The sequence below is a fragment of the Empidonax traillii genome, unplaced genomic scaffold (assembly GCF_003031625.1).
Source record: "Empidonax traillii isolate 1590-97213 ecotype Southwest subspecies unplaced genomic scaffold, ASM303162v1 scaffold626:size867168, whole genome shotgun sequence".
Classification (NCBI taxonomy): Eukaryota; Metazoa; Chordata; class Aves; order Passeriformes; family Tyrannidae; genus Empidonax; species Empidonax traillii.
In genome coordinates, this window is record NW_020955819.1 from 547,096 (window position 1) to 574,879 (window position 27,784).

General features: G+C 39.9%; 1 protein-coding gene across 4 annotated transcripts; it reads left to right on the forward strand.

The window, feature by feature from the left end:
* The first annotated feature begins 347 nt into the window (after window positions 1–347).
* CDC42EP3 (CDC42 effector protein 3) lies at window positions 348–27,784 on the forward strand. Of its 4 annotated transcripts, XM_027898873.1 has the most exons (3): window positions 348–508; window positions 5,029–5,146; window positions 25,666–27,784. In XM_027898873.1, the coding sequence occupies exon 3, from the start codon at window positions 25,947–25,949 to the stop codon at window positions 26,706–26,708; it is 762 nt and encodes a 253-aa protein (XP_027754674.1). In that variant the 5' UTR covers window positions 348–508; window positions 5,029–5,146; window positions 25,666–25,946; the 3' UTR covers window positions 26,709–27,784. The 4 variants fall into 4 exon arrangements, with proteins under 4 accessions (XP_027754674.1, XP_027754673.1, XP_027754675.1 ...); XM_027898872.1 differs by lacking the exon at window positions 5,029–5,146; XM_027898874.1 differs by lacking the exons at window positions 348–508; window positions 5,029–5,146 and adding an exon at window positions 913–1,019.

Genomic DNA, 27,784 nt, shown 5'->3' on the forward strand with positions numbered 1-27,784 from the left:
AGGATGTCACCGGGAGAAGTGAAACAATAGCGGGGTCTCTATCTGGATTAAGCAGGGAACTTGTAAAAAATTTAACATCAGCACAGTATTTATGGGCTTCCTAGTCAGTAACCTGCTGGACTGCCAACAGCTATTTTGAGCCCTTTCCCGTTCTGGGCAAGGCAGTTTCACTTGTATAAAACAGATGGGCAGGTGCCCTTAAATCCGTCATTACAGGGCTCTTGTCCGCAGCGGGTCCCGCGGAGCCGGGGCTGGATGCTCCCCACCCCGCTCAGCACCTCCGCTCCGCCGCCCCGCTCCAGCCCCGCCGCTGGGCGGGGGGAGACGCCCCTGCGCCTCCCCAGCTCTCGCAGTGCTTGCCGTTTACCTGCAAATCGCAGACCGCGGAGTCGTGAAAGCCCCAGCGCTCCTTAACAACGCGTAAATAATGAAGGACAGGCAGCATGAGTGAGCGCGGCGGGCGGAGAGAGGGCTGAGCCTCACCCCGAAGGATCGTGGCGTCGAGGAGGTGAGGGGGAAGAGGGCTGAGGCGGAAAATCATCAGCTTTTACGCACACCTCCGAGATGACCGTGCTCGGGGGACGGGAGCTGCCCACCCGAGGGTTTCAGCAGGACACTGCCGGGGTGTAGGGAAGGCATCCCACCTCGGCATTGAGCTCAAAAAAAGAAAAAAAGATATATAAAAGGAAAGAGGTGGGGGGAGGCAAACCCCCTTTATTGCTATTGTGGTTGTTCCTGGCCTCCCTGCCCGCCTCCCAGGCGGCGCTCCGCGGTGCCAGGATTTCCCTGCAGCCCGCAGCGCCGGCGGCAGCGCCGCCTCCCCACGGCCCCGCTCGCCGCCCGCGGCCCCGCGCCCGCCCCCGGGACACGGCGCCGCCGCCCGCGCACTGACAGGCGCTCGCAGGTGCCGCGCTCGCCCCGAGTCGCGGAGGGGCCGCCTCGCTGCCCCCCTGGCTCCGCAGCGGCGGGAGGGAGGTAGCCCGGGAGGGAGGAGCGGCGGGGGAGCCGCCGGCAGCGCTGTAAGTTGGGGAGCGGGGCGGGAGGGCCGCCGGGCCGGGGGCTGCGCCTCCGGAGCTCGGCGCTGCCCCTCTTGCCCCGCGGAGCCGCGGCGGCAGCTCGGGGGCTGGGAGGGAGGGGACGCATTTCGGGGTGGTCAGGAGAGTATCCATTAATGATCGTGTTTGGCTGCTCGCGGGGTGCATGCCCGAGCTGTCGCGAAGACCGTCTCGGGGCGTTTCTACATCACTGAAATTCCGAGCTGAAATTCGCTCCTACAATTGGTTTAAACTTCCTTCTTGGTGTATTTTGGCATACCTGATTTTATGTCCTTGCCTTGGAGGCAGAAGGCATGCCTAGCTTACATCCCCCTCAAGCAGCCTGGGTTTTTTTGTGAGCTATGTCCCCTTTTCCCCCTGCCGCACCTTCCTGCGTGGGTCTAAGAATAACCGTGCGCTTGAGTGCGCCTCCACCCCATGCCCGGCTGGGGCTGGACCGGGACCGGGACCGAGGGCAAGCAAGACACTTGGAGCGAGTCAGTGGCCCGGAGTGATGATGGTTGTGGGGCAAAGGGTTCAAGTCGTGAACTCAAGAAGAATTTGCGTTGGGTTGCTGATGAAGAAATGCGGGCTGTAGATTAATAAGAAGGATTTGATTTATTTTCAGTTGAAATTTAAAAGAGACCAAAATAGAGGAAGCAATTAATTTAGGACTTGCGTCATTGTAGGTTGCTCTTATGTTTTAAAATAGGAAGAGGTTTTATTATGAAATGAATAATGTAACAAATATGATCCTGATCTCTTACTCTGCTTTGAAAAATAATTGGGGGAGGGAGACAAAGAATGTTCCTGCAAATGAAATTACTCACTTATAGACCATTATTTTCAGTTACAAATATGTTATAAGGATGTAACATTGTTCAGCAAAATGCAGAGGAAAAATATCAGGTTTAAGTTATGAAAATCTAAAGCTGAAAAATTCCTTAGATACACACTACCAGAAATCTTATAATCCGTGTGCCATGGCTCAGATGTTTAGAGGAATGACAGAGATACCAAAAAAGGCATCATGACACTCAGTGCAATTCTGGGAGCAGAATTTTCTCCTTCCCTACAGAAAAGGAAAGTGCATTTCTGGAAGCAAGAAGTGACAGATGTGGCATCTCAGCAGCTGGCTAAACATAAAAGCATGTATCAGCAGGTGATTACTGTTGCAAGGATTTATTTTTAAAGTGAAAGGCTTCAGCCTATTTTAGCGTTAACTTTAAGACCTACTTGAGCTCTATGGCATATTAAAAATAGTCTTTCAGCAGAAACATTAAGAAAATTAAGAGAAAACACATATATTCAAGGCACTCCTTGCTTTGAACATTTGTTTTGTGTTACAGCATACAGAGGAGAGGAACTGAGCAGGTTCTTTGGTGGCAGGATAGTACTGAAGGGAATGATTTTTCCTGGCCTCAGCATAAGCCAGTGGTATGTGGGAAGGAAACAATGGGGCCTATCTTCTCCTTAGATTAAAGATAATCACAGTTACTGTGTTCTTGTTCATCCACAGAAGTAAAAATCTGGCTGCAGAAACTACCTGTGTGGTTCTGCTTCTCTTCTGTGATTGATAAAGCCAGCCAGGATCACCAGGAGGTGGCCTGGGTGAATTTTAAAAAGGAAAGAGATGGATATCACCCTAAGAAGCAGTCCAGAGCCACTCTTTCCCTGAGGCAGTGTGGCTCTGCACCATCCCTATTTAAATGCCGTGGCTAAATGTCACATTGACTTCAAAGAGGCGTCTAAAACTGTTCCAAACCACTTATATCAGCTTTACAGTAACCAACAGAAGCCACTGTTCATGGCAAAACATGTTTTGCTCTCAGCTTTTCGTAATTGGTTATGGTGCTTTGGTTTATAGTCTTCTAAGCTAGGTGGCTCCTTATAGAAAAAATTCTGGTCCTCTGCCCAAGTCTTGAGAAATAGTTTGGGGCAGGAAAGGGAACTCACATTTAAAACCAAATTTCCCTTTGCCATGCAGAATATGCCACCAAGTTCTCCTTCACTTCTTGTCAGTAAGGCTGTGTCTCAGGGGCTTAGCGATGCTCTCTGACCAGTTCTTCCTCCTGTTCCTCACCCTAGTTGGCAGAATTGCTGTGGATTAGGTCACCTGGTGCCCGTTTGGTCTTTGATAATGACGCAAAACATCAAAAACAGGCTTTCACCCTCCTGCATGCAGATGTTACTGTTTTGGTAACAAACGATCAAGCAAAATCATCTTTTTTTTTTTTCCTCTTACAATGATCAAGCCAGAGTAAATGTATTTTCTCAAGATCTTCACCATTTCGTGGAGAGCTGGATACGTCTTCCCCCAGTGGTAAAACTGAACCCATTGGGTGGTCTGTACCTAATGACCATGGTATCCCCGTGGGTAGAGCGCTTACAGGAATGTCAGTCGGCTGAAGGTATATCCTGTGTTTGTTAGTTTGTGTGATAACAAGATGAATTTCCCTAATAAACTCAAGCCTGAACTTAAATGAGGATGTGGGAAGAATTGTGTTCAGACTGTTTTTAAATGATTTCCTCTCACTACAAAGCAGGCCAGTTGCTAGCCAGGGAAAGCAGCTGGCTGGTGCTGAGGGAGGTGTCTGGGTAGAGCAGTGAGAGCGGATTTGAAGCACCACCTACAGAGTACAGGCTTTTGTGTGGAGCAGGATGGCAGAAAGAGTACAAGTACAGGTAAAGCTCCTGATGAAGAGACATACCTTTAGTGCTGTGTTAAAATAAGATTTCTGGATGACATTCAGTGCAGGTAAGCATTACCTGCAATATTTTACAATATTATGCATTTACCTTCATAAGGTTACTGAGCAAAGATACCGATGCAGCTGGGGAGGTGACTCTAAACAGGAGCAGCTGGACCTGGCTGACAAGAAGACTAGCTTCCTCATAGTTCAAGGGTTAAATCAAAACCCGTAAAGCTTCAGAAAACACACTGCCAAGATATAATAAGATGATTACAAATGGATGGAGTTGGCCAGGGTGACGAGATATATTTATACCTTTACTTAGGTTTCATTCATTGACGTTTATGGAATAAATAGTCAAGTATAGAAACAAACGTTTGTCTTGTGGTACTGCCATTAGTTAAGTCCACAAGAGCACAGCTAGTAAGCAACTGTGAGATTTTCCTTTACAGAGGCCAGAGAACTGCTGAATGTGTTTGACTCCTTTTTGTGTTGTGTTTTTGTTTTTTAAAGATGGGAGATAAGCCATTTGCAGGCCATTTACAGGCTAAGCCTACAGTCAAGTAGCACATTTTAGTACCTGAAGGTCTGAAAATGTGAAAGGGTTTTTTGAATACTCTAAACGAAATTATATCTTCATGGTATTTGTAGCTTTTTATGCAAGACCATTTCGCTGAAATGTATATTTAGAACTAGTAATTTGAATTACTGTTATACTTACCTTTGAAATCGTGAAAGTTGCGCAATACTCTTAAAAACTTGATGACTATTATCTCTTGAATGCCAGGGAGCCACATTAAGGGTTTCAGCCCCCACTGTGGGTGGCACAACAACATACAACTTAACTATGTAAATGTTGTGTTCCTGCTGTTTACTTACACTGAATAATAGGAGAAAGCTCATCAAGTCTGATACATTGCCTTGATTTCTATCATAAAGGTCAACGGGGAACAAGTCAGATAAGAAATTAAATGGACTGATACTGAGAGTTACTGGGCTGGGGCTCATTCTGAATGAGCTAAGTGAACTTTTCTGTGGTTACATATAAACAGCACCTGACCTGTAGAGATACAAGAGCTGATGACGAGCTGAAATTAGGTATGACTTGCTTAGTCAAGTCTGCAAGCTTGTTTAGATGCATTTAGTTGGCAATTAATTTTTTTTTTAAAGTCACCTGTGGAGAACTTTCTAAAAATAAATATTACTTCATGTCTTCGCCTAACAGACCTAAAATAGAATTTTTTTCCTGTCCCTTTGAAATACCAGATGTTTCAAGTCCCTTTCTTACTGTTTTGCTGTAGGAATTTTATATGTATCTGAAGATTTGTGTTGTGCCTTAAACAAAGGAAACAGGTGTTGAGTCTTCATTCCACATGTGGGGTTTTTCCTAGTAGAATATTAGACACTACTATAAAAATAGTAAAAGCAAACTATTAGTGTGAAATTCATTTTTTTCCAGTTAACTGAAGTCCATAACGTGTAAGTCAAGCAAACCTAAAACCCTAAAGCTTGTTATTCTGGAAAAAGCAAGTATCCATAAATTGGAAAAAGCCTGTAGAAAATGGTGATACATAGATAAATGCATTATGGTCATGTTGTTTCTCATAGCCTTCTTGCTTTAAACAGCATATGGGGTGAATGAGGTGAGAAGTAGCAAAAAAAGAGGCTCTGTTTGAAATTCTGGAGTAAAGCTGAAGGTCTTGCCCTGTCATAGTCCTTTATGGTGGTGCAGATAGTCAAGGAACCAAAGAATGGTTGGACAAGTAATGTAATCTTGGGCTTTTCTTACTTTTCGTTCTGTGACTTTGTAACTTTAGCGCTCTACGTGTGATATTCCTAATTATGGGGTTCATAATTCTCAGTGATACTCTGCAAGGAAGATCAAAGGTGCTTTGCTGCCACCACAGTCAGCATCTATGAAGCATTTCTCCAAAGAGGTTGTGAAACCAGCTTTCTAACCAGCAGAGTTCTCAGTCCTCATCTTCACCAGGAGAAACTCCCAATACCTGTAAGCGTATGAACAATATGCTTTAGCGAAGAAGAGGCACGAGGATCTTGTTGCTTCGATAAACACTTTCTCTGTTTCTCCTATTCTAGTAAAGCTCCTTAATGACTTTTAAGAATGTGGCTTTCTCAAGCCATATGACTGGGTCAGTGCCTGTGTAGTAGACAGGATTTTTTTGTGTGTTTGCTTTTTCTAGCACTTAAATGATGCACTAGTACCCAAGTGATGTAATGGAATGTAATGCCAGTGTTGCTGGGAATTTTTGCCCCGCATTTATGTTCTTGCTCTTTTATTTTTCCCATATTTCATTTATATCGCCAAGAAGTCATTCAGAAAGATTTTAATTTTTACAAGAAATGAATACTGTAGTAATTTAGAACCTTAAAAAAATCCTTATGATACAAGAACAATTTTTTATGTATTCTTTGTTCTAATACTTCCTAAATCTAACCTTTTAAATTGTATTCATCAAGATATTGTGATAAGAAACAAATTCCATTCTTTATTCCTTCTTGTGTGTATCTTCAGTAAAGCCTAAATTGTCTATATTTAAATGCACCTCTTTCATGAAGGTCTACATATTTTTTAGAAACCTCTAAATTTACCTTTTTGCCTCAGTTAATATGATTCATGGTGTATTTTGATTTAGCTTGACTTTAATTCTACTTATTCATGAGATTGGGTAAATTAGATCTGAAACCCAGGCAAAGATGAGTCCAAAATGTGGTGGAGTTTAAGACGAATGTTTTGGTTTGCTTTTTCTCTCCCCTTTGCCGTGCTTGAGACGCACACCATAAATATGCTGTCTTCTATGTGACAACCACCATTTAGAAACAGCATCTTGTTCAGGCACTCTTGTTACTGCTTCTAATGACTAATTCTCTTGGGGAATGGCCATCAATATTAATTTTTGGTCTCTTATTTTTGGTTTATTTGATAAACTGTCTCTTGGGAACTAAAGCATAGTTTCAGTTTGGTTAAAACTTGTTTCTAGAGAATGGTTAGGTCAGTCTTCTCAATATTCAGATTTCAAATGATAGCTTAATCAATTTGAATTTTATGAGCTCCCTCATTTGAAGCATTCATGTGACTCACTGGTTCTTTGAGAGTACATGTTTCTGTAACCACAAGGAATAAAAACAAAAGCATCTCTGACACTAAACACTGCACATGGCACAGTGAGGGTGAAGGAAAAAGAAGATGCAGGCTCTGCCTTTTGTGGTTTGATGGAAAGGTCAGGGATGCTATTTCTCCCTAGTCCTGTGGTCCCTGCAAAGGCAGTTGGTTTGTTTTGTTTTAGGTGTTTGTTTGTTTGTTTGTTTTGTTTTTTAGCTTTTCCATGACTTGTCTGTATTCATTTGTAAGATGGTATGTGGCTATGTAGTGTTTCCCTTAGTTTAAGGGAGTGTGGCTGCTACAAATAATGTTAGAGGTTAGCCCAATTTAAGGCTTGAACAGTAGGAGAGCTAGATGGTGAGTGAAAGAGTGACAAGGAAAGAATAGTGCCGTTTATTGTCCTGCATGTCAGATGCAGCTCCGGATACAAAAGATCACTGCTCTTCATCAAGTTTAAGGTGATTCTTTGCTTGCTTGTGGCTCCTCTGTTAGATGACTTTGGAATAATAACCATGGTTCATAAGATGGTAAGATGTGATGCATCTGGAGATCTCTTCTGTTCGGATGTTGAGGAAACAGATGGAAGTATGGAATTGAAGAATGGAGTAGCATGTCTATGCATGGGTTGCATATATGGCATATGGAATTGCACTTTACTTCAGTCGGAAGAGTTGGAGTGGGAAGGTGAAATAGGAGGAAAGGTGATGCTCATACCAGTAGCAATTCTGTTGTAAAGCTGAGTATCCCCAAAAGATGCAACAAATGAAGAACTGTCTTCTGTGATATTGTGTAGTTGTCATTTTACTTCTGCATAGTTCTTAATATACCAGATATCTGGCTTGTGATTAGAGCTTTGATGCTACAGAAATACAGATTTGTAGTAATACATTGCTCAGTTTGCTCATCTTGCCTGAAAGGCAACTGTAGCATATAGTCGGTTTGATGAAAACCTTAAATGAGAGGGTTGGATTGTTACTGTTACCATATCTGTCTAACTTGTTTCTTATTAATATGCAAAGTAATCAATGGTTCGGAGGAGTCGTACAGCCTGAACAGAGCATCTGTTGTTAGGAACAAGATAGTGGACTGAGCAGACCAGTAATTTGTATGGTGGCTGCTCTGTTCTGTATGTCCCTTCCCCACGTGCATGGTATGATTTTAGTGGAGAGGGAGGCTATATTCTTGTGGTTTTGCCTGTATGTACCTTCAGGCATGATGAATACCCATCTCAGCCTCCAGAGTCTTTTAGATAAGATCCCCTGAGGTCAACAGCAAAGACAACAAAGTAATCCATTTTATGATAGTGGGCTGTACAGCTCTCTCAAAAATACATACTTCTAGTCCCTAAGAGGAAGAGTTGCAATAGCAAGAATCCAAGTAGTTATGAATCTGTAGGAGTTCCTAAAGGAGTGAGGACAAAAATAAAACCTACTTCTTGAGACAGACAAGCAATTTGTGCTGTGGACTGTTTTCAGGTTTTTGTCTGAGAATTAATTTCGTTTTTAGTTGGAGTAGTTATTTTACCTCAAGACTGCAACCATGCCTCTACTTTAGCAGAGGAATATACATTGTAAATAAGATATTTTGTGACATGGTATAATATTTGAATTACTGGAATATGCTCTGACAGCTGCATAGGAGGAAGAGACAGGAGTAGCATCTAATGAAGCAGCAACGGAAAAGTTAGAAGCGTTTTGACACTGCCTTTGCTATGAATAGTGTATCCATTCAAGTGTAAATCTTTGTGTATTCTGAAAATACAAAGATATAATCTGCATAAAACTGAAGAATCTGCAAGGAAAGAAGCAGGCTTCAATGCCCAAATGAATAATCTAAACATGAAAATAACTCCTACTGCTAAATTCCAGCTAATTTTCAGACATCAAACCTGCTTACATCTCTTTGTTCCTTGCATCTACCCTTCCCTACTTCCACTCTCTTCCATCTCCTGGTTCCACATCCCTAGTTCTTAAACAAAGGTTCTGTCCTTCCTCTGAAATTGAGTTGATGGTTATTCCTGCCTGTTAAGTTATTTGTGGGGGTAGAGCAATGTAAGTTATAGGGGTGGTATTTTTAATAGAGAGGATTTTGGAAAATTCTAGGTGGCAGACACTACTGACTCTTTTAAAAAAACGGTAGTTTAACACCTTAAAATTGCCTGTCTTGGTGATTCACAGGGACAGGAGAAGACACATTTCCAGGTACAAATTTTAAGGTCAGGACTAGCTTTAAAAGTACAGAAGTTCTAGAAATTGTTAGCAGTGCTGCAGATTTTGATGGGTGGTGTATCCATGGGAGTAAAGGGCACTATGGTATAGCAAGGGAGTAGAAATACATCATTCAATTCTGTTTTGTCTCATTAGAGAAACAGTTTAAAAACTTGGGTTAAAATTCTTCCACCTCTTTCTAATCCTCCCAATAAACAAACAGATTGCTGCAGAATGAGGATAGTAAATGTTGGCTTGAATGGCAATGTCTGATATTTATAAACAGCTCTGAAAATGAGCTTTAAAATAGAAGCTTCCAAGACATCTGAAGAGTAGGTGGACATGTTAAAAAGGCATCATCTAAGAGTGTGTATTCTCTCTGTAATAAATCAGTGTGGTATCTGCAGAAGCAGGAGCAGCTGTCTTTGTGTACATATGTGTACATTAAAGATCCTTGACTGAAATGGTACCAGATGATTTTTCAGGTGCTCTGACTCCGTGTTCTTTCAGTCCATCTGGTGAGGTAGCTGTAGTTTGTAGGTTTTGGGTAAATATCCTGGAAGTACAAATGTAGTCTCAAAGTAAAGTTTTACAGTAGTAACAACATATGGGAGATGTGGCTTGGAAAGAAATTACAGTTATATTGTCAAATTCAAGAACTATTTCAATTTCTCTTGACTAAAAGTGAATGAAGCCACATGGAATTTTTTTCATGGTGCTTTTCTTCAGAACTGAGTATCCAACAAGTTGGACATGGATTCTGCTCAGTCATGGATCTGAGACACCCTTGCTAGAAAGCTGTACTTTAAAGTGTAAGTTTTTCTTATTCATTTTGAATAGGCTAAGTCGCTGTGAAATGTGTGCCCTTCTGCTTGCATGTCAGAGGAGAAAGAGCTTTTAAAGCTTCCAGATCTCAAACTGTTCATGGCAGTTTGACAGGAAAGAATTTATTTGGTTCTCCATGCAGGATTTGAAGTAGTGTCAAACACAGATATCTGCACCTTTTTTTTTTTTTTTTTTAAATTATTATTTCTATTTTGTGCTGAAAGATGAGAACTTTCCAAACACATTTAGGATGAGAGCTCCATTTTATAACCTCCAGGAGATTTGCCTTTTCAACCTTCATAATCATACTGATGGCCAAGAAAACACAATCTGTGGACAGAAAGGCTCTAAAAATTTAGTATGGTTTTCCTCAGATAAAAATGCTTTTCAAAACATTCAAATTTTCAGAGAAATGCCACGAATTTAGGGGAAAGCACTTCATATCTTGAATGAGAAAAGCCAGAACAGACCATCAGGAACCTGTCTATGACAAGCTGTAGGCCTTTCCTGAGTTGTTAACCAGTTCTGTGTCAGTATGAGTCTTGGCTCTGCAACAATTGTTTGAATTAGATAAAAGTCAGTTCTTAGAAAAATAAAACAAAACACAAAGATTCAAATAATAGAGAATCTACATAAGCCTGAGTAAAGCTGTTTCAAAAAAGGTACATTTCTTTTTTACTTGCTTTGTCTAGCTTCAGTCTAGCAAACTGAAGCTGCACAGTTGGACTTGATCTTAAAGGTCTTTTCCAGCCTTGGTGACTGTATGATTCTATGAAACCTAAGTAACAGTATCAGTCTTGTGGCTCTTCTGAAACCCTCTTCTTTACCATCTACCAGGAAGACAATTAACTCTATCCCATCTGAAACCAGTACACAACTAATCAAGGTCACTTGGTTCCTCTAATTTCCATTATCTACTTATTGATTTTCCTCTCCTGGCCCTGATCCTAAGTCTTCCCAGTGCAGGTCATCTTAGGATGGTTTCTCCAACAGAAATGGATGAATTGAAAGCAAAGAGTTTAAGAGCATCCACTGGCAAGGCAGTCCACAAGTCCTAATGCCTATAGGAAAGAAAGCTACAACTTATCTCTGTAACATTAGTCTGACTTGGGAGTGACCGTACCTTTTAGAGCACTCAGATGGGGAGAAACCCGTATGAAATCATGCATATTAAGGTGGTGTATAAGAACTCATAACTGATCTACTGTGAGATTCTGTGACAGGGAAAAAAGAATTTTCTTTTAGTTTTCAGTGGATGTGCTGGGCAGAAAGAGGAGCTGTGTCTATTGCAAGTTGTGCAGACCTATCCTTCCATTGCAGATGTATCAGTTTGTATCTTGTCATCTGTTTTGTAAAGCAGGAATTTTGATTCAGATCATCTGATTTGCAGTAGTTACAGCTTCCAGTAATTACACTGATTGAATTACTACTAAGGGAAAAAGAAAAAAGATGTATACTAAGTGACTTTAAAAAAAATCATCTTGGTTGTTTTTAAAGCTATTTAAAAAGTTGCTGACCAAGGAGAAAATGGCTGTTTCCAGGTGCATGGCAAATGACAGAATTTCAGTGGAAAGCCCAAGAAGAATATTCTGGTGTGTGGAAAAAGCGCTTAAGAAAATTTTCTGTATCTTCTGCATAAGAAAGGTCACTAGCAAGAGTTATTAAGGAAGTTTAAATATTTAGTAAGCTTAATCAAGTTCTAAAGCAGCACTCAGTTTTTCTGTTGGATAGGAAGTCACTGGGGATATAACAATCCAAATGCAAGGCAGATTAAGTCTCTCATAATTTTTCATGTATTTACAATTATTTGTTTTTAAAATTGAGATTTCACTTTAAGATGTAATGCTCTTTCAGCCTCTGTTGGCACCCTAACTGAAATGCCTGCCTTGTTTCAGACCGTCTAAAACACTCACCTTGGGAGGTGTGAACTTAATCAGCAGCCATTAACCTGGGAACCCGGTGACTATAAAAAGTTAACTGTTCTACTGCAAGATGTTAATGTGTTGTATTTGGAGAGTTTTAGTTTACTGGCTGGTGTAGATTTTTGTTTGTTTGAGCTTTTTTTTATTTCCCATTCTAAATTGTCTTTGCCTTCTCTCTTTTGTTCTCTAAAGTGAATGGGTTATGGTCTTTTCAGGAACGGGAAGAGTGTAACAACAGTGTCTGCAGCTAGATTTTTGTTTAAGAAGATATATATGTGATTCGAACTATTGTAGGATAAACCATATTTAATACTCTCTAAGAGAACTTAAACCAACAACAACAAAATCCCATTTTCCTCAAGTATGTGATTTAAATAAAGTCTTAACTTTAACTTAACTATGACTATAGCTATGGGGTGTTCGTGAACTACTTCTAACATGGATCTTTGTAGCTGTTGGTGAACAATTTAATAATTTCCTCCAGTAAGGATTTCCTTGGGCTCTGAGGAAGGAGCCCATTTATACTGCCTCGCTGCTTCTGCAGCCAGAAGCTGCAGAAGAATTCACTCTGGTGAATCCAGGCCAGCGCCCACGTACAGAGGGAAAGAAGGAATGCCAGTTTGGTAATATCTTCCTTCTAAGAGTTACTGTACCTGTCTGAGACCGTGTTTCAAAGTGTTTTGGTTATGCTATTTCTGTTCCTTGCCATGTGAGCTATATCCAGAGAATCTATGGAACAGGCCTTTTATTATCTGTTAATTTCTTAGGGTCCAGGACTGAGGCAGCAACACTGAGATGTTGGCACCCTCCTCAGATGCAAGTGCCCTCTTAAATTTATAGTGTGTACAGACTCTGTGCTCTTCTGTAATTTAGGGAGCTAAAGTTTGTTGCTTCCCTGTGTTTCTGCAAAGGCTATCTCTGTAAAACAGTATGGACTGTTTGTTTACAAGAGAAGAGAGCACCACATTGTACCTTAAATTAATGCAATCCTGATGCATTGTTACCGTGTTATATATTATGGGGTTTTTTCAGGATATGGTTTGTGCTCAGGACAAGGGAATTAACCTCAGTTTCTGTTCCTTTGTCTACACTAAGAAAATCAGGAATACCTGACCATTTACTTCTGTGGCTTGGATTCTGACCATCTTTACAGTGGTTTTGTTTTCTGAGTTGGTGTTTGGTGTTTTTGTTGTTGTTGTTGCTGTAGTAGTGCTTTATTTCCCTTGTTGTTATTTCCTCCCAGCCCCCCAGTGTTTGAACAGAATTTTTTATCAGCACTGTAAGTGTCTGTCCTGGGCTCTACAACATGTCGTCTTTTCTTAAATTTTTGAAGGATGGTAAACCACACTAAGCTCCCATGTCTTGAATTGTCTAATGGCAAGAGCCATTAGAAATTTGCTTTAAAATAGCCTGTAGTAAAGGTAGAATTTCATCTTACCTCCTTATTAAAGGATTAGGTAAATAAATGTGCAGGAAAGTAGGTCCCTGAATTATGTTCTTTTATTTTTCTGCCTACACCCCACCGCCTTCCATACCAATTGTTTGAATTGGTGTGTGAAGGACTTGCAGCATGTGGTAACAGCTCGTTCTTGGTCAATAGGAGGTGCATCCATGCCCAAAGGGATCACTTGCACCTCATTTCTGTGCTGTTAAGAGTTGTATAAATAAAACGTGACAACCAAACAAAGCTGCAACAGTCTACCAGCAAGTGTTACAACGCAGTATAAAGCCTTGGTATAGTGTGCTCTGTTTCAGAACCAGCTTCTCTCAACTCTGAAGTAATTACTGCAACCTGGATTAAGTATAGGCTCAGTATATTCACTGAGTTGATTTAGTGAGACCTAAACATAACTTTCACCTTGTGCAACAGATTGATTCTCCTGTCTGTCCCCCCCCCCGCCCTCCCTTTCAGTATCATGTGAGGGACAAAATATCTGAGATTACTAAGAGGTAAGCTGAGGTATTACTAAGAGGTAAGTTGAGGTATTACTAAAAAGCCTGGTGGTGGTTGCATTTGGCTGTCCGGCACCTGGTATAGGTCTCCTCAGTAACCTGAGAGTGGAATGCCACTGCTGACCAGTCTTAATTTTATAGACAATGGTTTTGGCAATGGATTATGTATTTAATGGTCAACTTTAGGATTTCTCTGCCCTTTGATCTCCCTTGTCGGGAGTGGCTGGTACTGAGGAGCATGTTTAGCAGCTACTTGGCCTTTGTAAAGGAGAGTGAAAGGGACCTGCAAATGTAGGGCTCTGTTTCGGAGTTAGGAGGGAGGGAAAGGAGTTGTTTTGTTGAACTTGATGATCTTAAAGGTCTTTTCCAGTGATTCTATCTGGGCCTGTGAGGGCTGCAGAGAGGTGCAGCTGGGTGTTGGCATCCTTGTTACTTAATGTCTAGCCTAGTTTCTGTTGAAATATCTGATTAATTTGGGGGTTTTCATTAATGTGGGTTTTGGAACAAATTAAATGTGACCGAGGTGCCAACAAGGATCTGAAATGTGTTTTCTGCTGAAGAACTCTTTATACAAATGAACAGCAATTTGCATCATTAAGTGCACACTTCACTCGGGCTGCCCAACGGGATGGAACACTGAGATAGAAATTGCCTCTTGCAGTGCTTTTCTTATAAGGTGACAGGCCACTTAAGCCCAGCTAGCTCTCTGTCCCATGTGTGGGTTCTTTTACAGCCTTTTCTGGGGAGGAGGTATTTGTTTTATAGCAGTCTGAGTTCGGTGTGATCCTCTTCAAAAGGTGTCTTGTATTTCTTTAGATACTAACTAGCAATTAGATATTCCCCTCCCTCTCCCTAGACACCCCAAGGATTTTCAGTGTTTAAAAGGTGCGTGAAAGAATTTATTCGGGTAGGCGAACTCCTCTTAAAAGGTTGTAACTTGTTTCTCACAACAAACGCAACTTGTTGTTTTGATTGGTGTTTGTCAATGTCGATTTATACCAAGCTGTAAATAGGATACTCTGAAACGAGTTTGTTTTCTGGTAGTTTGTAATCCTTTCAGGCTGGCTAACATTAACGAGAGGCAGCATTGCTGTGGCTGGCTTTCTTTTGATCATGCACAGCCCTAGTCAGGAAATGGGTGAGGAGCATGAGTCATGATTACATTACCCTAATGTGACTGCCTACTAGGAGTTTTCTTTTTGCCGCCAATACGCTTTCCCTTGACGCTACTTCTGAAAACAAAATGACCATTTTGGAGCACTTTGAAATACTGACCTTTGAACAGAGAGATTTATGTTCTCTTGCAGTCTCAAGGCAAAGTTCTAAGCAGGAGCCCCTGCAGAGTGCAGAGTGAAAACGAATGTCTGCAAAATGCTTTTCCAGAAATCTGCAAAGGACAGGACTTGACTTGCAGTACAGTAGATCTGCTTGGGTTCATTGGATACAACATGCTTCCCTGACCCATTTAATTATTCTGTCATGTTGCCTGCACATGCAAGCTCAAGGTCCAGTCTTGTCTTGTACAGAGGCTGTCGTCTTGCTCACCATTTGGCTAAAGCTGTGTCTTAGAGCTGTGCTTCTCTCTTGAAAGATGGCTGCAGTCATGGGAAGATAGGTGCTGAGTACTGGCTGAGGTAAAACCTTGAGTGTTGAGATGGTAGCTTTAGCGGGATTTGAGACAGCAGTATTTTGGGCAGTTTAGCTGAACACGTGGGTTTAGAGTTTGAAAGAAATAACGTTTGCTAATCAGTAAACTGGCTTTAGCACTGAATTGCCACGGTGCCACTCTGAATGTTCAGACAGTATACTTTTGTACAAGTGCTGAGGATATTAGTTTCTTTCCAACTAGACTGATTAACTCTGCCAGGTTTTAGGAGCAGTATGTGAAATATGAGTACTGGCACAGAGAGTGAATGCACCCTGAATACTACTTGATTATATTGTTGCAGGAAAAAAGAAGTCTGATCAATTGAGTACAAGCAACTCAATAAGTTTACACAATAGAAAGTCTGTGGTGGAGAGATCTCAGGAGGAAGTGGGGACCCCTGCACTGCTGTCCAGTGTGATGTGTCCCTGTCAGCTGGGGCATGTTGCAGGTGTCACTGACGTGCTGCAGAGCAGCACCACAATATGACATGTCTTCCAGTTGTCACTTGTTCCTCCAGATTCTTACCTCTGCTCAAACAGTGCTTTCATATAGTGGAGTTGTTCTGTTAGAAGTGTAGTATAAACTCGCAATGAAGATGTAATTTCTGGTTTTTACCTTTTGTTTCATCGAAGGGTGATTGGATATAATCAGATTTTAGAAGCCTGTTTACTTCATGATTTCAGTTATATTTCTTTAAAAGGCTATGAGTTGGACCAAAAAAGAAATTCAGTGAAAATTTTTGTAATCCACTGAGGCATTTCCTTTATTCTACCTACTCCAACCCCATATTCTTTGATGTCATCTTGGTAACCATTCAACCCTCTGAAGGAGGCAGAACTGCAACGGAGCAGAAGATTCATCCTTTTTCTATGTAATAAAACAAATAAGCCCTGTGTGACTTAATGATTTTCTGTAGCTTTATACCTCTACCTCATTGTTAGCCTTTGCATATAGAGGGCTCTCTGGCCTTCGAGTTTGTTTTAAAACTAGTTTATCAGTTGCTTTAAGTGGTCAGTACTTATTTAAGGTGAAACACTTTAAGAATTGAATAATAGAACTGGTGATTATGATATGCCTATGTCACTTGTGCATTTCAAGGAGATGATAAGGAATATTTGACTTACAGATGAAGGGTCTTTGAAAATTGGAGGTAGGGAGTTCAAGGTAGGGTTTTGTGGGTTTGGTTGTTGGGGGATTTTTTTACTGGAGTCTTGCAAGATCCTTTTATGCTAGATTGCCTTTTGTTAAGTTAGGATGCTTTCCATGAAATAGTAATAATAACTATAGCTAGAAAAGCTTCATTTCAATATGACAGGAGTCTTGGGAACCCTAAGGCAGAAGCAAGTGGAGCTACAAAGAAGTGCATAAAATCTGGATATAATTCCATGGACACTTTTTTCTTGCAGAAGAGTTGGTTAAGGATTGCCCATCCCTTCTGCCAGAACTTCTTGTTTTCTAAGAGTGATGTTTCAAAAGACAGCTGAGCTATTAAAATGCCTTGGTGCAGCTGAAAGTAGGAGTCTCACTCCTAGGCTTGTGATTTTACACCCCTTTCCTGGTTAGGTTTCACCCAGTTCTGTGTACTGAGCTGGCCTGTAAGGGGTCAAGTGTGTGCACACAGTAGGGGGGAAGGGGAAAATGCCTTTCTGGCAGCAGTGGTTATATTGGGCTTGAACTCTCTTGAAGCATTGCCATCAGGCACTCTGCAGCTGTTGGTAAGCCTGGACTGTAAACTGAGTCAGTGGGGAGAACTGCTGCTGTGACCAGTTTGCGGCGTGGCTTGTACGTCTGTCTGCCCGCAGAGGGTACAAGGAACTGCAGCGCAGAACCAGGAACCAGCAGCGAGGAGTGAGGAATCCAGGGTGGGAACTGCTTAAAGAAGCTTTAAGAGCAAAGTTGGGCTGGGGAACTACACCCTCTGTGTTAAGAGAAAGCCATCTATGCTAACCTGCTCAGAATTACAGAGGGTGTGTAGCGTGGATTTGTTAATCCACTTAAACTGATCTGAGTGCTGGCTGACATCAAAAGGGGCAGCACTGCCTGCTTCAGTCCACATCTTCCCAAGTTCTTCCACTTGGCAATATCAGCACTTACATGAATGTGCCTAGAGCTGTGTCAGGCAGCTGCTTTGGCTAAAAACTGTTCCTTTCTTCTCTCTGAGCAGATGAGATTTCAACAGAGCACTTACCCAGTCTTTTAGGTGGCACATAGGCTCAGGTTATAGGGTTTGGGGATTTTTTTTGTCAAATTTCACGATGTTTTTCCCTATGGCCTAAGAAAATTGATGGGCAAGTTTTTAAGCCTGTCCATCTTGTGGCTTATGAGTTTATGGTTCCCAGCTATTTGTTCATGTGGTCTGTGACTTAGAAGGAGGAAATGTGTGACTGTGCTTCAGTGCACAGTCTGTCTGATGCAGCATAACCTCACCTTCACTGGCAGCGTTAGTTAACGTGCCAAACTTTGTACTGACATGTACCTATGCCTGAATCTGCATGGTTTTGAAAGCCAGTGAACTATATGGTATTAAATCCATACATATGAATGTACCAGCCAACAAAGCTAAGGAGAAAATAATAAAGAGGGACCTGTTTCAGTCCATGGAGCTGAACAACAGAATACAGTGAGCTCGTTAAATCCCTGTCTCTGGAGAAGAAAAGAAAGGTTTTCATTGTTCTGGAAAAGATGCTAACTTTTCAAAGCTCAAAGCAAGCTGTGACTGAAACCTGTTGGATGGTGAAAAATAATTACTTGGCTAAAAAAAAAGGAATTATTTAAGATATTGTAGTGACTGGTCAAAAGCACAACTGCAAAAACAGACTCTATAAGGCATTTCATTTAATATTGCATCACAGACAGATTTTTAAAATGTTAGTCCTCTGCAATGTCAACAAAGCATGTCTTAAAAACATTTAGAATCTTAGAATAAGTCCCAGAAATAAGTCAACATCAAAGAGATGCATTTGTACCGAAACAATGCAGAGATCATTTTATACTGCATTGAGCTGCGTAATATTTTTATGAGCAGCCTGCTAATAAATTCAAAATTATTTCAGTACAAATTAGCAGGTGATGGACGTTGGTGAAGGAATATATTAATGAAGAAGATGGAGAACGCTCAACTGATTTATTGATTTACAGCCTGAGCACATTCATGTACAATGTTTTCTTTTTCTGAAGTATTGCATTGCTTTTTATCCTAAAACATAGAAATCCAGTTTATTTCCTGGAAAATGATTGTTTGGAAAGCATTTTTTGCTTTTTTCTTTCCTTTTTTTTTTTTTTTCTTAATGGGGTTTTTTCATCGTTGTTGTTCTAAGGGTTGTTGTTCTAGGTTGTTACTGGACAATGTAATTCAAGCACCACCACTGGCTGTGCTGACAAAATTTGTCAATTAGATGAATACATGTGTATATTCATCCTAAAAAAATAGAATGGGGATGCTCACCCTAAACAAAATAAAATTCAAGGGATAACAAATTCTGTTTTGGCCACTGAAGTTTATTCTGCTTGGAGAACTTGTTATACCAGCACAAGAAAGAATTGTTAAATGGTTTGTAATATAATGCTACCCTGTATATAAAGGAAAATTCCTCTTGTAAGATGGTGAGAATAAAAGCAGAAATATGATCTTGTTTATAAACAGTGCAGTGCTGATGGGAAGAAAGAAGAGATTTTTATCTTGTATATGCTGTTAGGGAGAATGGTACTAATCTTGGTACTAATTCTGATCTGCTCGGAAAAGGATGTTGGAAAATTGGAGGTGGTTCAAAAGAGAGGGAGTGATGTATCTGAAGGCTTAAAATTACTCCCCCACCATAACCACATGAGGAATTCCCCCTGTTCACTTCCATCAAAAAGGATGACTGAGAAACAACTTGGTTAGTATTCAAGTCCCTTAACAAGGATGAAGGTTGCTGTTTGATAAAGGGCCTTTGTAATCTCACAGACTGATAAAGGACAAAATAATAACTGAAGACTGAGGCCAATTGCTCAAATTAGACTTTTCTTTTTCTTTTTTTTTTTCAAACCAGGTTGGCTTTCCTTTGTTTCTTACAAACTAAAATGAAAACTCTTGAATAGACAAATTACTTTTCAATATAATGCACAAGTACTTCAATGGTTTAAAGTTAGTGGTTGCGTTCCCTGGTTAACGATTTACTCCACCTCAATCTATTTGATAAGGTACCTGACAGGGAAAAGTGACAAGATTTAAAGGTATCAACAATTAAAAGTCATTTCTGGAACTTGTTTTTTATTTGTGAATGTAGGGTTTAGAGGTGGGAAAAAGAGGAGGATGCTGGAGAAAAGGAAGAGAAAGACACTGTATGCAGCCTGTCTGTGTCTGTGCTTACATTTAATGACAACACTTCTTCAGGTGGAAGAAGTAGTATACCAGCTCAGTACTATGTCTTTGATTTATGTGAAAAAAGTGTTTTATAGCAAGGGAAATGAAAATGTGTCCTTACATGATTTTCCTTACTATTCACTTTCCCTTCCAAAGACAACTGATAATGAATTAGTCTCTTTGCGTTTTTTTTTTTTAATGATTTCTCCCTAGCTAGTGTACATCTGAGGTTATCCAAGCCTTCCATGTCATTCTTTAATGTATCTGTAGTATGGAGCATATTCACATTTTCTTACCAGAATTTAAGACGTTTCAAGTAGCAGTACCTTGGAGTAATTAGCCAGCAATAATCTAGAAGGGTGTATTGAATGGAACTCTGCAAGGCTATCTTCCATCTCTGCTGCTACACAATATTTTCATAAATTAGTTGAATATATGCTTTCTACATCCACAGATGATGCTAAACTGGTATGCTGTAGAGGCCAGCATTAAATTTCCAAGTGGTGCTGACCACTTGAAGTGTTTGAAGTTAGTAGAATGCAGTGCAGTGAGTGTGAAGACTTTGCCATTGTAGGGCATAACCAAGACAAAGATACAGAATAACTAGTTAGACAACAGTTATTCACTAAAGCAGCTAGGTTTTTGGTGGACCACAAATGAAACATAAGCCAACAGTATTGTGATGATGAAAGTAAAATGCAGAGAAAGAGAGAAATTGAGATGTCAGCTTGCAAACTGTCTTTGCTTTTGAGCATATTTAAAGAAGAATTTGAGCTGAGGGGAGTAAGACCAGAAAAGGAGGTTGGGGGAAGAAGCTATCTGGGTTCCAGAAAACATGCACTGTGTTGAAAGATTAAAATACTTGTGTTATTCAATCTGAAGAAGGCTGAGAGGAGATGTAGAAGGCATAAGGTAATTACTTGTATCAATCAGGACCCAGATTGGAGCAGGGGAGACTTTAGGTGCATCTTCTTTGATGCCTAAAGTCTGTGAAGTAAATGAATGTATGCAGTCTGCATGTAAAGGGAGTTTTAAGAGAAAGGTGGGCAAACATCTTCACAAGTAGCACAAGGCATCTGTGTCTTTTCAGGACAATGGAGAAGTGAATGAATTGCATCCTCTTGACCTGTGCTTCTGTAGCTTTGGGAAAGATTTGGGATTCTTTTTTCCTTCATTTTCTAAAACGTGTCTATGATAACAGGATAAAATAAGTTAGATTTGATCTAGGAAAGTTGGGTGAATGCAGTTTGAGAGAACTGAAGTGCAATTAGCCTGATTGTTTTTATAGAGTAATTAAATCTAGTTTTTATAAAGTAATTAAATCTGTAGCTTTAATCAGAAAGGTGCAAAGTCTTTGATGAAAGGAGAAGCAAAGAGACAAGAACTTCTAATCTGATGAGGGAAGTTGACTTTAATACAGATGAATTCAAAGGCTGGGCCTCTCATAAACAATCTGGAGGGGGAAGTGTTAAGACCTGATTTGGTTAAAGCTACTCAGAGGTGGTGGCTCTATAAGCAGAGAGCTGGTGGCCTGGTCTCTAAGTGGACAGACCTGTGGTCTCATCTTCACAGTCTGATAGTTGATGTGGACACCTAAGTTCACGGGAAGGTAGAGGTAAGCTTTGTACTGATTTATCTGCTGCTTTTCTTGTACCTGAGGGCTTGGTTAGGCTGGGGTTTGTTTTGTAGCATTCAGGAGTTGTGAATTCATGAGTTCAGGCCCCTGTTATAAAACCTGTAAAAACACGTTTTACACTGATGTTGTTTCAGACATAGGGAAAATAATAGTGTTGACAAGGATGCTCTCAACAGTTCACATGCAGTTCACATGGTAGCTAAAACCTAAAATGAAGTCCTAAAGCCTGATTCTTCTATGTTCGCAGATACTTCATGATGTAGGAGAGTTGCAGCAGCTTATTGTGTAGTTTGTGTCTGTCTTTTGCTATGTTACCGTATTTTCATTTTGTTATTTAAATAATGTACAGACTCTGTTTTCCTCTATTGCCTTGCTCCACAAGCTAATTCAATGCTATGTTAAATAATGTTTTGGAAAGGAGTTTCTCTTAAGTTCGTATGCTTCTAGTCAGTGATGTGTAAGGCAGAGCCCATGCTAGGGATTGCCCTGTAGAAAGCCCGTAGGCTTCCCAGCACGAACAGTTGCTTCTGGCTCTGCTCTGTGGAAAAGTGGTTTTCTTTCCATCATATTTTTGCTTAGGACACTGCTTAAGGATCTGCGTCTCTTAGGATTTGTGCACAAATAAAAACCTGCACCTTGACCCTTATTTGTCTCTGGCTTTGCAAGCTTAGCTGTTGAGATATTTGCTGATAGTCTGTCCTTTTAAAATGGACTGTGGAATAAACTAAGGCATCCATGGAAAGCTTTGAGCTGTGTAGAAGGTGATGATTGCAGAGTGGGCAGAAGGAGGATTGAGAAGTACCTCTAAAAATATTAGTCTTTGTTACCAAGCAAAACACTTAAATGAGAGTGTGAAGTGATAGGAATGAAAATGAGAAAGTGTTATAGCCAAGCCAAAACTTTAATTTTCACTGCCTGAAATTTCTCTGGTTTGGCTCATGCTTGGATCTTGTTAGGAGAGGGATATCTTTTCAACCAGAAGAAAAACCCTTTCATGTTGTTTTCCTCTTAAATTAAGGTCTTCCACCATAGGCTGGCAGTCCAGGATTGTAGACTTTTGGTTTTCTGGTAATTTCTTATTCAGCTTTCCAGTTTGGCTATATAATCACTTAGTTACTGAGCTGAAATTGGTTAAAACAGAGACTCTTTTAGCAGTAAGATCAGAAAAAGTCTCCTTTAAGACAAGACCAACTTTACTGTGTGGCCTGGTATCAAGATTGCAGTGTGATCTGTCCCTTCTCTTAGCCCATGTGTACTTGTGATTCCATTAAATATTATTGAGTGCAGGGAGTGTTTTAAGATTCTTGTGAAAATTCTATGGGCTAGTTTTGCAGGATTTGAGCTGGAGGCTTAGTCTTGTTAAGCTTTTCTTCATTTGCCAAAGTTTGATTTATATTTTTTTTTCTTAATAAAAAACCTACATGTACTAACTACATGGACATGTATTGATATAGGTTCTTCCTTATTTAGAGGTAAATGAAATATGAATAACAATATTATTTCAGCTAAGGGACTATCTCTAGATTTATGATATATTTCAATTGTTCGAAGTAGCTTAAAATCTGTACTCCTTTATGCAGTAGTTGACAAAGAGGATAGGTATGCAAAAACAAAATACTGTTGCTCTGAAACGTATGTTATGTTGTACGTGGAAAGCCTGTCCATTTCCTATCTTCAAATGCAAAGCCTCTTGCAGTGGCCAAATGGAAGGCAAAGCCTTCCCAGTTAAAGGGACTGCTGCATAGAGGGGGATTATAATTCTGGATAGTGGAGTCTCCTGCAGCATGCTCTGAGGCAGTGTGGTTTCACACTGCCCCTTACTGGGGCTCTCTTGTAGCGCAAGAACTAAAGGAGATCTGGATGCTCAAAAGTTTGCTCTACCTACAGAGTTTTGGCATTTTTTTCCTCCTGAAGTATGAGCTAAATAAAATGGAGTGCTTTTTTGTATGCCAAAATGGTCTATTTATACTGAAGTTATTTTACGCTTTATTTTTAATGTTTCCTCATGTTCACATATTTCGTTGTGTCCTTCAGGGTTTTTTTAAATCTTCTTTTGGAGTTCAGTAATAATGGTATTTGATACGCATTCAAACTGGTGGAAGCCATGGAAGCTTTGAATGAACTAGGATTTGTCTTTTGTTTTTAAACTAGTGACCAGCAAACATGACTTTGGACCACATTGATGCTACATTGCCATTCATTCCAGACTGAAACATCTGAAAGAATGAGGAATCAGAAGGAGAGAGAATTTGGCCTGTTATTTCTGTGAAGTGAGATAGAGCTGAGTTCACTAGATGAACATAAAACAACCTCACCGTTCGCCTTTGTTTGATAATAGTCTTCTCTCTAGAGTTGAGGACATTTTGTTTAGCTAAATGGGTTTCCTGGTCAGAACAATAATAAGAGGGAGAAACAATGCAGTAAATTTTACAGTTTAAAACTGCAAAGTAACTGACTTGACTCATCAGTTCTGTTCCCTTTGAATGTGGCACAAGTAGTGATGTTATTTAGGAGTTACTTTGGTATCTTATAGTACTGACATGGAGTTAAGTTGGCGAAGTTTTGGAATGTAATGGGAATCTCCTAGTATTCCGTGAATTCTAATGAAGTAACGTTTTGTTGTGTAAAGGGAAGCTTTGAAGGGCCTCTAACTGATTGATGTGATCAACTGCATTTTCAAAATTGATCTTTAAAGTATAAAATGTCCTCAGAAATTATTGAGCGTTGATCTTATTTTGTATTTCAGCTTTCATCTGTTTACATCTGATATATTTGGGGGGGGAGGGAGGGCTTTTCAGTGTTATCTGAAGTGCAGTAGATATCCAGTGGGAATCAAAAAACCAAAACACTAAACTGGCTAGATTCCCAGCTCCCCTTGTGATGCACAGTTAAGTATCGCACTGTAAGAACTAATTACTTGGGTTAAAGGATTTGTGAAAATGCTTAAATACTTCTTGACAGTCTGGGTGTATAGCCATACAGTACTAGGTTTTTAAAACTGGTGATTCTTACTGGGTTTAATTTGATGAAGGAAAATATCTGCCAAGGCATGGATAGAAGGCAGCAAGAGTAACTCTTGTTACAGAGAGCTTCCCTTCACTTTTTGTATAGACCAGTCTTTCTAAAAGCTCTTTACAGAGTGAGGATGGCCATGGACAAAGTGTGAGGGATTTGTAGCTGAGTATTCTGATGAGGAGAAGTGATCTGTGGTGCTTGGACTTAATAGAAGACAGTATAAAAATGTCCAGGAGAAAATAATGCATTTATTCTGAAATTGCTTGGGGGTCAGAAACTGGTACTGTGAGGTAGAAATACACTGTTAAAGTATTAATGAAAAGTGTTTTCCTATAACTTCTTGACCCAATAGCCTGTTAGCCCTTCATAGCTCTATCTGGCTTCTCGAAGACCACGTTCTAATAGGACAATGTGGTTTGCAAACACTGGTTTTTTTTTTGGTTGCAGAGAGCAATTCGGAGTCACTGCGGCCTTATGACCTGCATAATTCATGGACTAGGCTATAACTAATTGCTGTGAAGAACTGATGTAGTCCAAAGATTGTAGTCATAAGAATCAGTCTCTTCTATGACATCTGCATTTGACGGTTCCTAAGGAATTGTAAAGACCTGGACTTGCTCTTTTTTTCAAGTACCTAAAACTACTGGTTTAAATGGGCACAATTGTCAGAAATGTTATTGGTGACAGTTTCTGAGAGTTCCAGCACTAAATAGGGATATCTGAAGTTATCTGATTCAAGGGGGTCTACTCCATTTCCAAAGAGGTTGCCTGAATGACTCTGCCAGTCTTTCTAGATCTACCAAGAAAATTAAAGTTGTTGAATGTTATAAATGTGTTTCTGCGTGTGCTCTCAAAGGCCAGCATTTTGAATGCCAGAATAAGGAGAAGAAAGATTGAGATAGTGATATTTATCAAATGAATTGTGCTCAGCAACTGCGACTGAGAAACTCTGACTTCAAAAAAAAAAAGCTGTGAAGTCAGAGAAAGGTTAGCTAGCCCTCGTTAATATAAACTCTTTTATCCTGCCCAATGAAGGGAAGCAACATCATAAAGCTAATCTGCAGACTGGAACTGTCAGTACCATTACTAATTTTAGGTTTTGGTGAAAACAAAACTGAATGAATTAATGGTAACCTGATTTTTTTTTTTTTTTTTTTTTTTTTTTTTTTTTTTTTTTTTTTTTTTTTTTTTTTTTTTTTTTTTTTTTTTTTTTTTTTTTTTTTTTTTTTTTTTTTTTTTTTTTTTTTTTTTTTTAATCCCATGCAGGTTTCCTCAAGTTCTGGAAGCAGCAGGGCATTTGGTTGCTTCCTGATCCCGAAACTTGTGCTCTTCCTTGCAAAGAGCTGAAGCGGGAGATATTCACCTTCACGTATTCCACAGTTCTCTCTATTAGAAGAAAGAGACTTTGTGTGCAAAAGCGGTTCAAGATGATGATGTAATATTGATAAAGCTGAAGATCTCCTGAGAATAACTGACTTTGTAAGAGGCTTCTCCTTCCCTACCCCTTTTTTGTTTTAAATAACTACTTCTCTCAGTCTACAAGCAAGATGCCAGCCAAGACACCCATCTATTTGAAAGCTGCTAACAATAAGAAAGGGAAGAAATTCAAACTAAGGGATATCTTATCTCCTGATATGATCAGTCCCCCCCTTGGAGATTTTCGTCACACCATACACATTGGAAAAGAGGGACAACACGATGTTTTTGGAGACATCTCCTTTCTTCAGGGCAACTATGAGCTTTTGCCTGGAAACGAAGGTGAAACCAGAGTTAGCCAGTCTGGTCTCCACAATGAATTCTTAAGGGCAAACAGCACTTCTGAATCCATGTTTACAGAAACTCCATCACCAGTGCTCAAAAATGCTATTTCCCTTCCTGCCATTGGTGGTTCTCAAGCCCTTACTTTGCCCTTATTGTCACCAGTGACATTTAATTCAAAGCAAGAATCCATCAGGTCATCAAGAAATCCTAGGCTTAGCTGTGAGCCAGTAATAGAAGAAAAATTGCAGGAAAAAGGTAAACAGATGGAGGATGGAGAAACATACAAAGATGACATATGGGAGCAAAATGGTTCTTCGTCGCATTTTACTAATGGTAGCGACAGTCACTCATCCAGTTTTTCGGAACGATGCACTGATTGGCAAACAGTTGATTTATTTGATGACAGTCGGCTTTCATGTGAACTAACCAAGACAAAGTCAGAAGAATCCCTTTCAGATCTTACAGGCTCTCTTCTCTCACTACAGCTTGACTTGGGGCCTTCACTTCTGGATGAGGTTCTCAATGTAATGGACAAGAATAAATCTTAGAACTGGTACTCCCTTGCTTCTTTATAAGTGATTCATGTAAAAGCTAACAAACAAAAAGACCGTAGTTCAAAAGTAGATACTTACAAAAAATCAGCTGTATTTGCAGTTGTTTGACGGGTTTTCTAAAAATATTCTTAAAATACTATTTTTTTACCTATTGTTTTTCATGATTTTTACTACAATAAATTCTCATATTAGGAAAGTAAATTTGAATAAACATTTTCAGCAAATATAAAATGTTTTTAAGTACCAGTATTAATGATCAGAAATTTAAGAAGCAGAGTTTGAGGATGATACTGATTGTGACATTTGGTTAGTTCACTTCTACGGGCTTCTGAATATGTGAGAATCTCTTAATTGTCAGAAAGGAGACTGATATTAATTATTCACTTTTATAAATTATTACAACATCACTTTACATGTAGGCCTTTTTCTAGAACCTTGTGTTTGAGGGTTTGATAGTGTTTTTCTTCATTTTCCATAGTACCATATCTGTTATAAATTCACAATAACTACTTTCTTGGTCTTATACTACCACTCCATATTCAGATAAGAATGGTTTGAAGGCATTTTCAGCTTGGACACCTGGTCCAGAGTCTCAGCTGCTTTAAATGAGTATGCACAAATTTACACAAGCTGAGGCTTGGGCCTGACACCATATATGAAATGATATGTTGTAAACAGTGACACATGCAAGATATTATGGTTAAATTATTTTTAAAAGTTGATATATATTTTCTGTGTGCATATTGGCTTTTTACTGCAGGGCCTACACATCCAGTATCTCATCAAAATAGTTGCTTGGCGTTATTGGTGCTCTTCTGAAAAGTGTATATTTGTGTGTTTGAAAAGAAGTATGTATTGATACTCTGCGCTTTTTTCTTCATTTATTTCCACAACATGCTTAAACTTGCAACTGATTATTTTAATTTTTGAAGAAGGCACTGGTTATTCACAATGCTTGTGATGTGTGCTGCAACAGCCAATGTTTCGGGAAATGTGGATCCTTCAATACAGTACCTACATGGATTGCATAAATATCTTGTGCAATACAATAAAAAACCCTTTAAATTGCT

Bases quoted from the DNA above. Each gene is read 5' to 3' on its own strand.
- CDC42EP3 (XM_027898873.1), top strand. From the start codon at position 25,947: ATGCCAGCCAAGACACCCATCTATTTGAAAGCTGCTAACAATAAGAAA.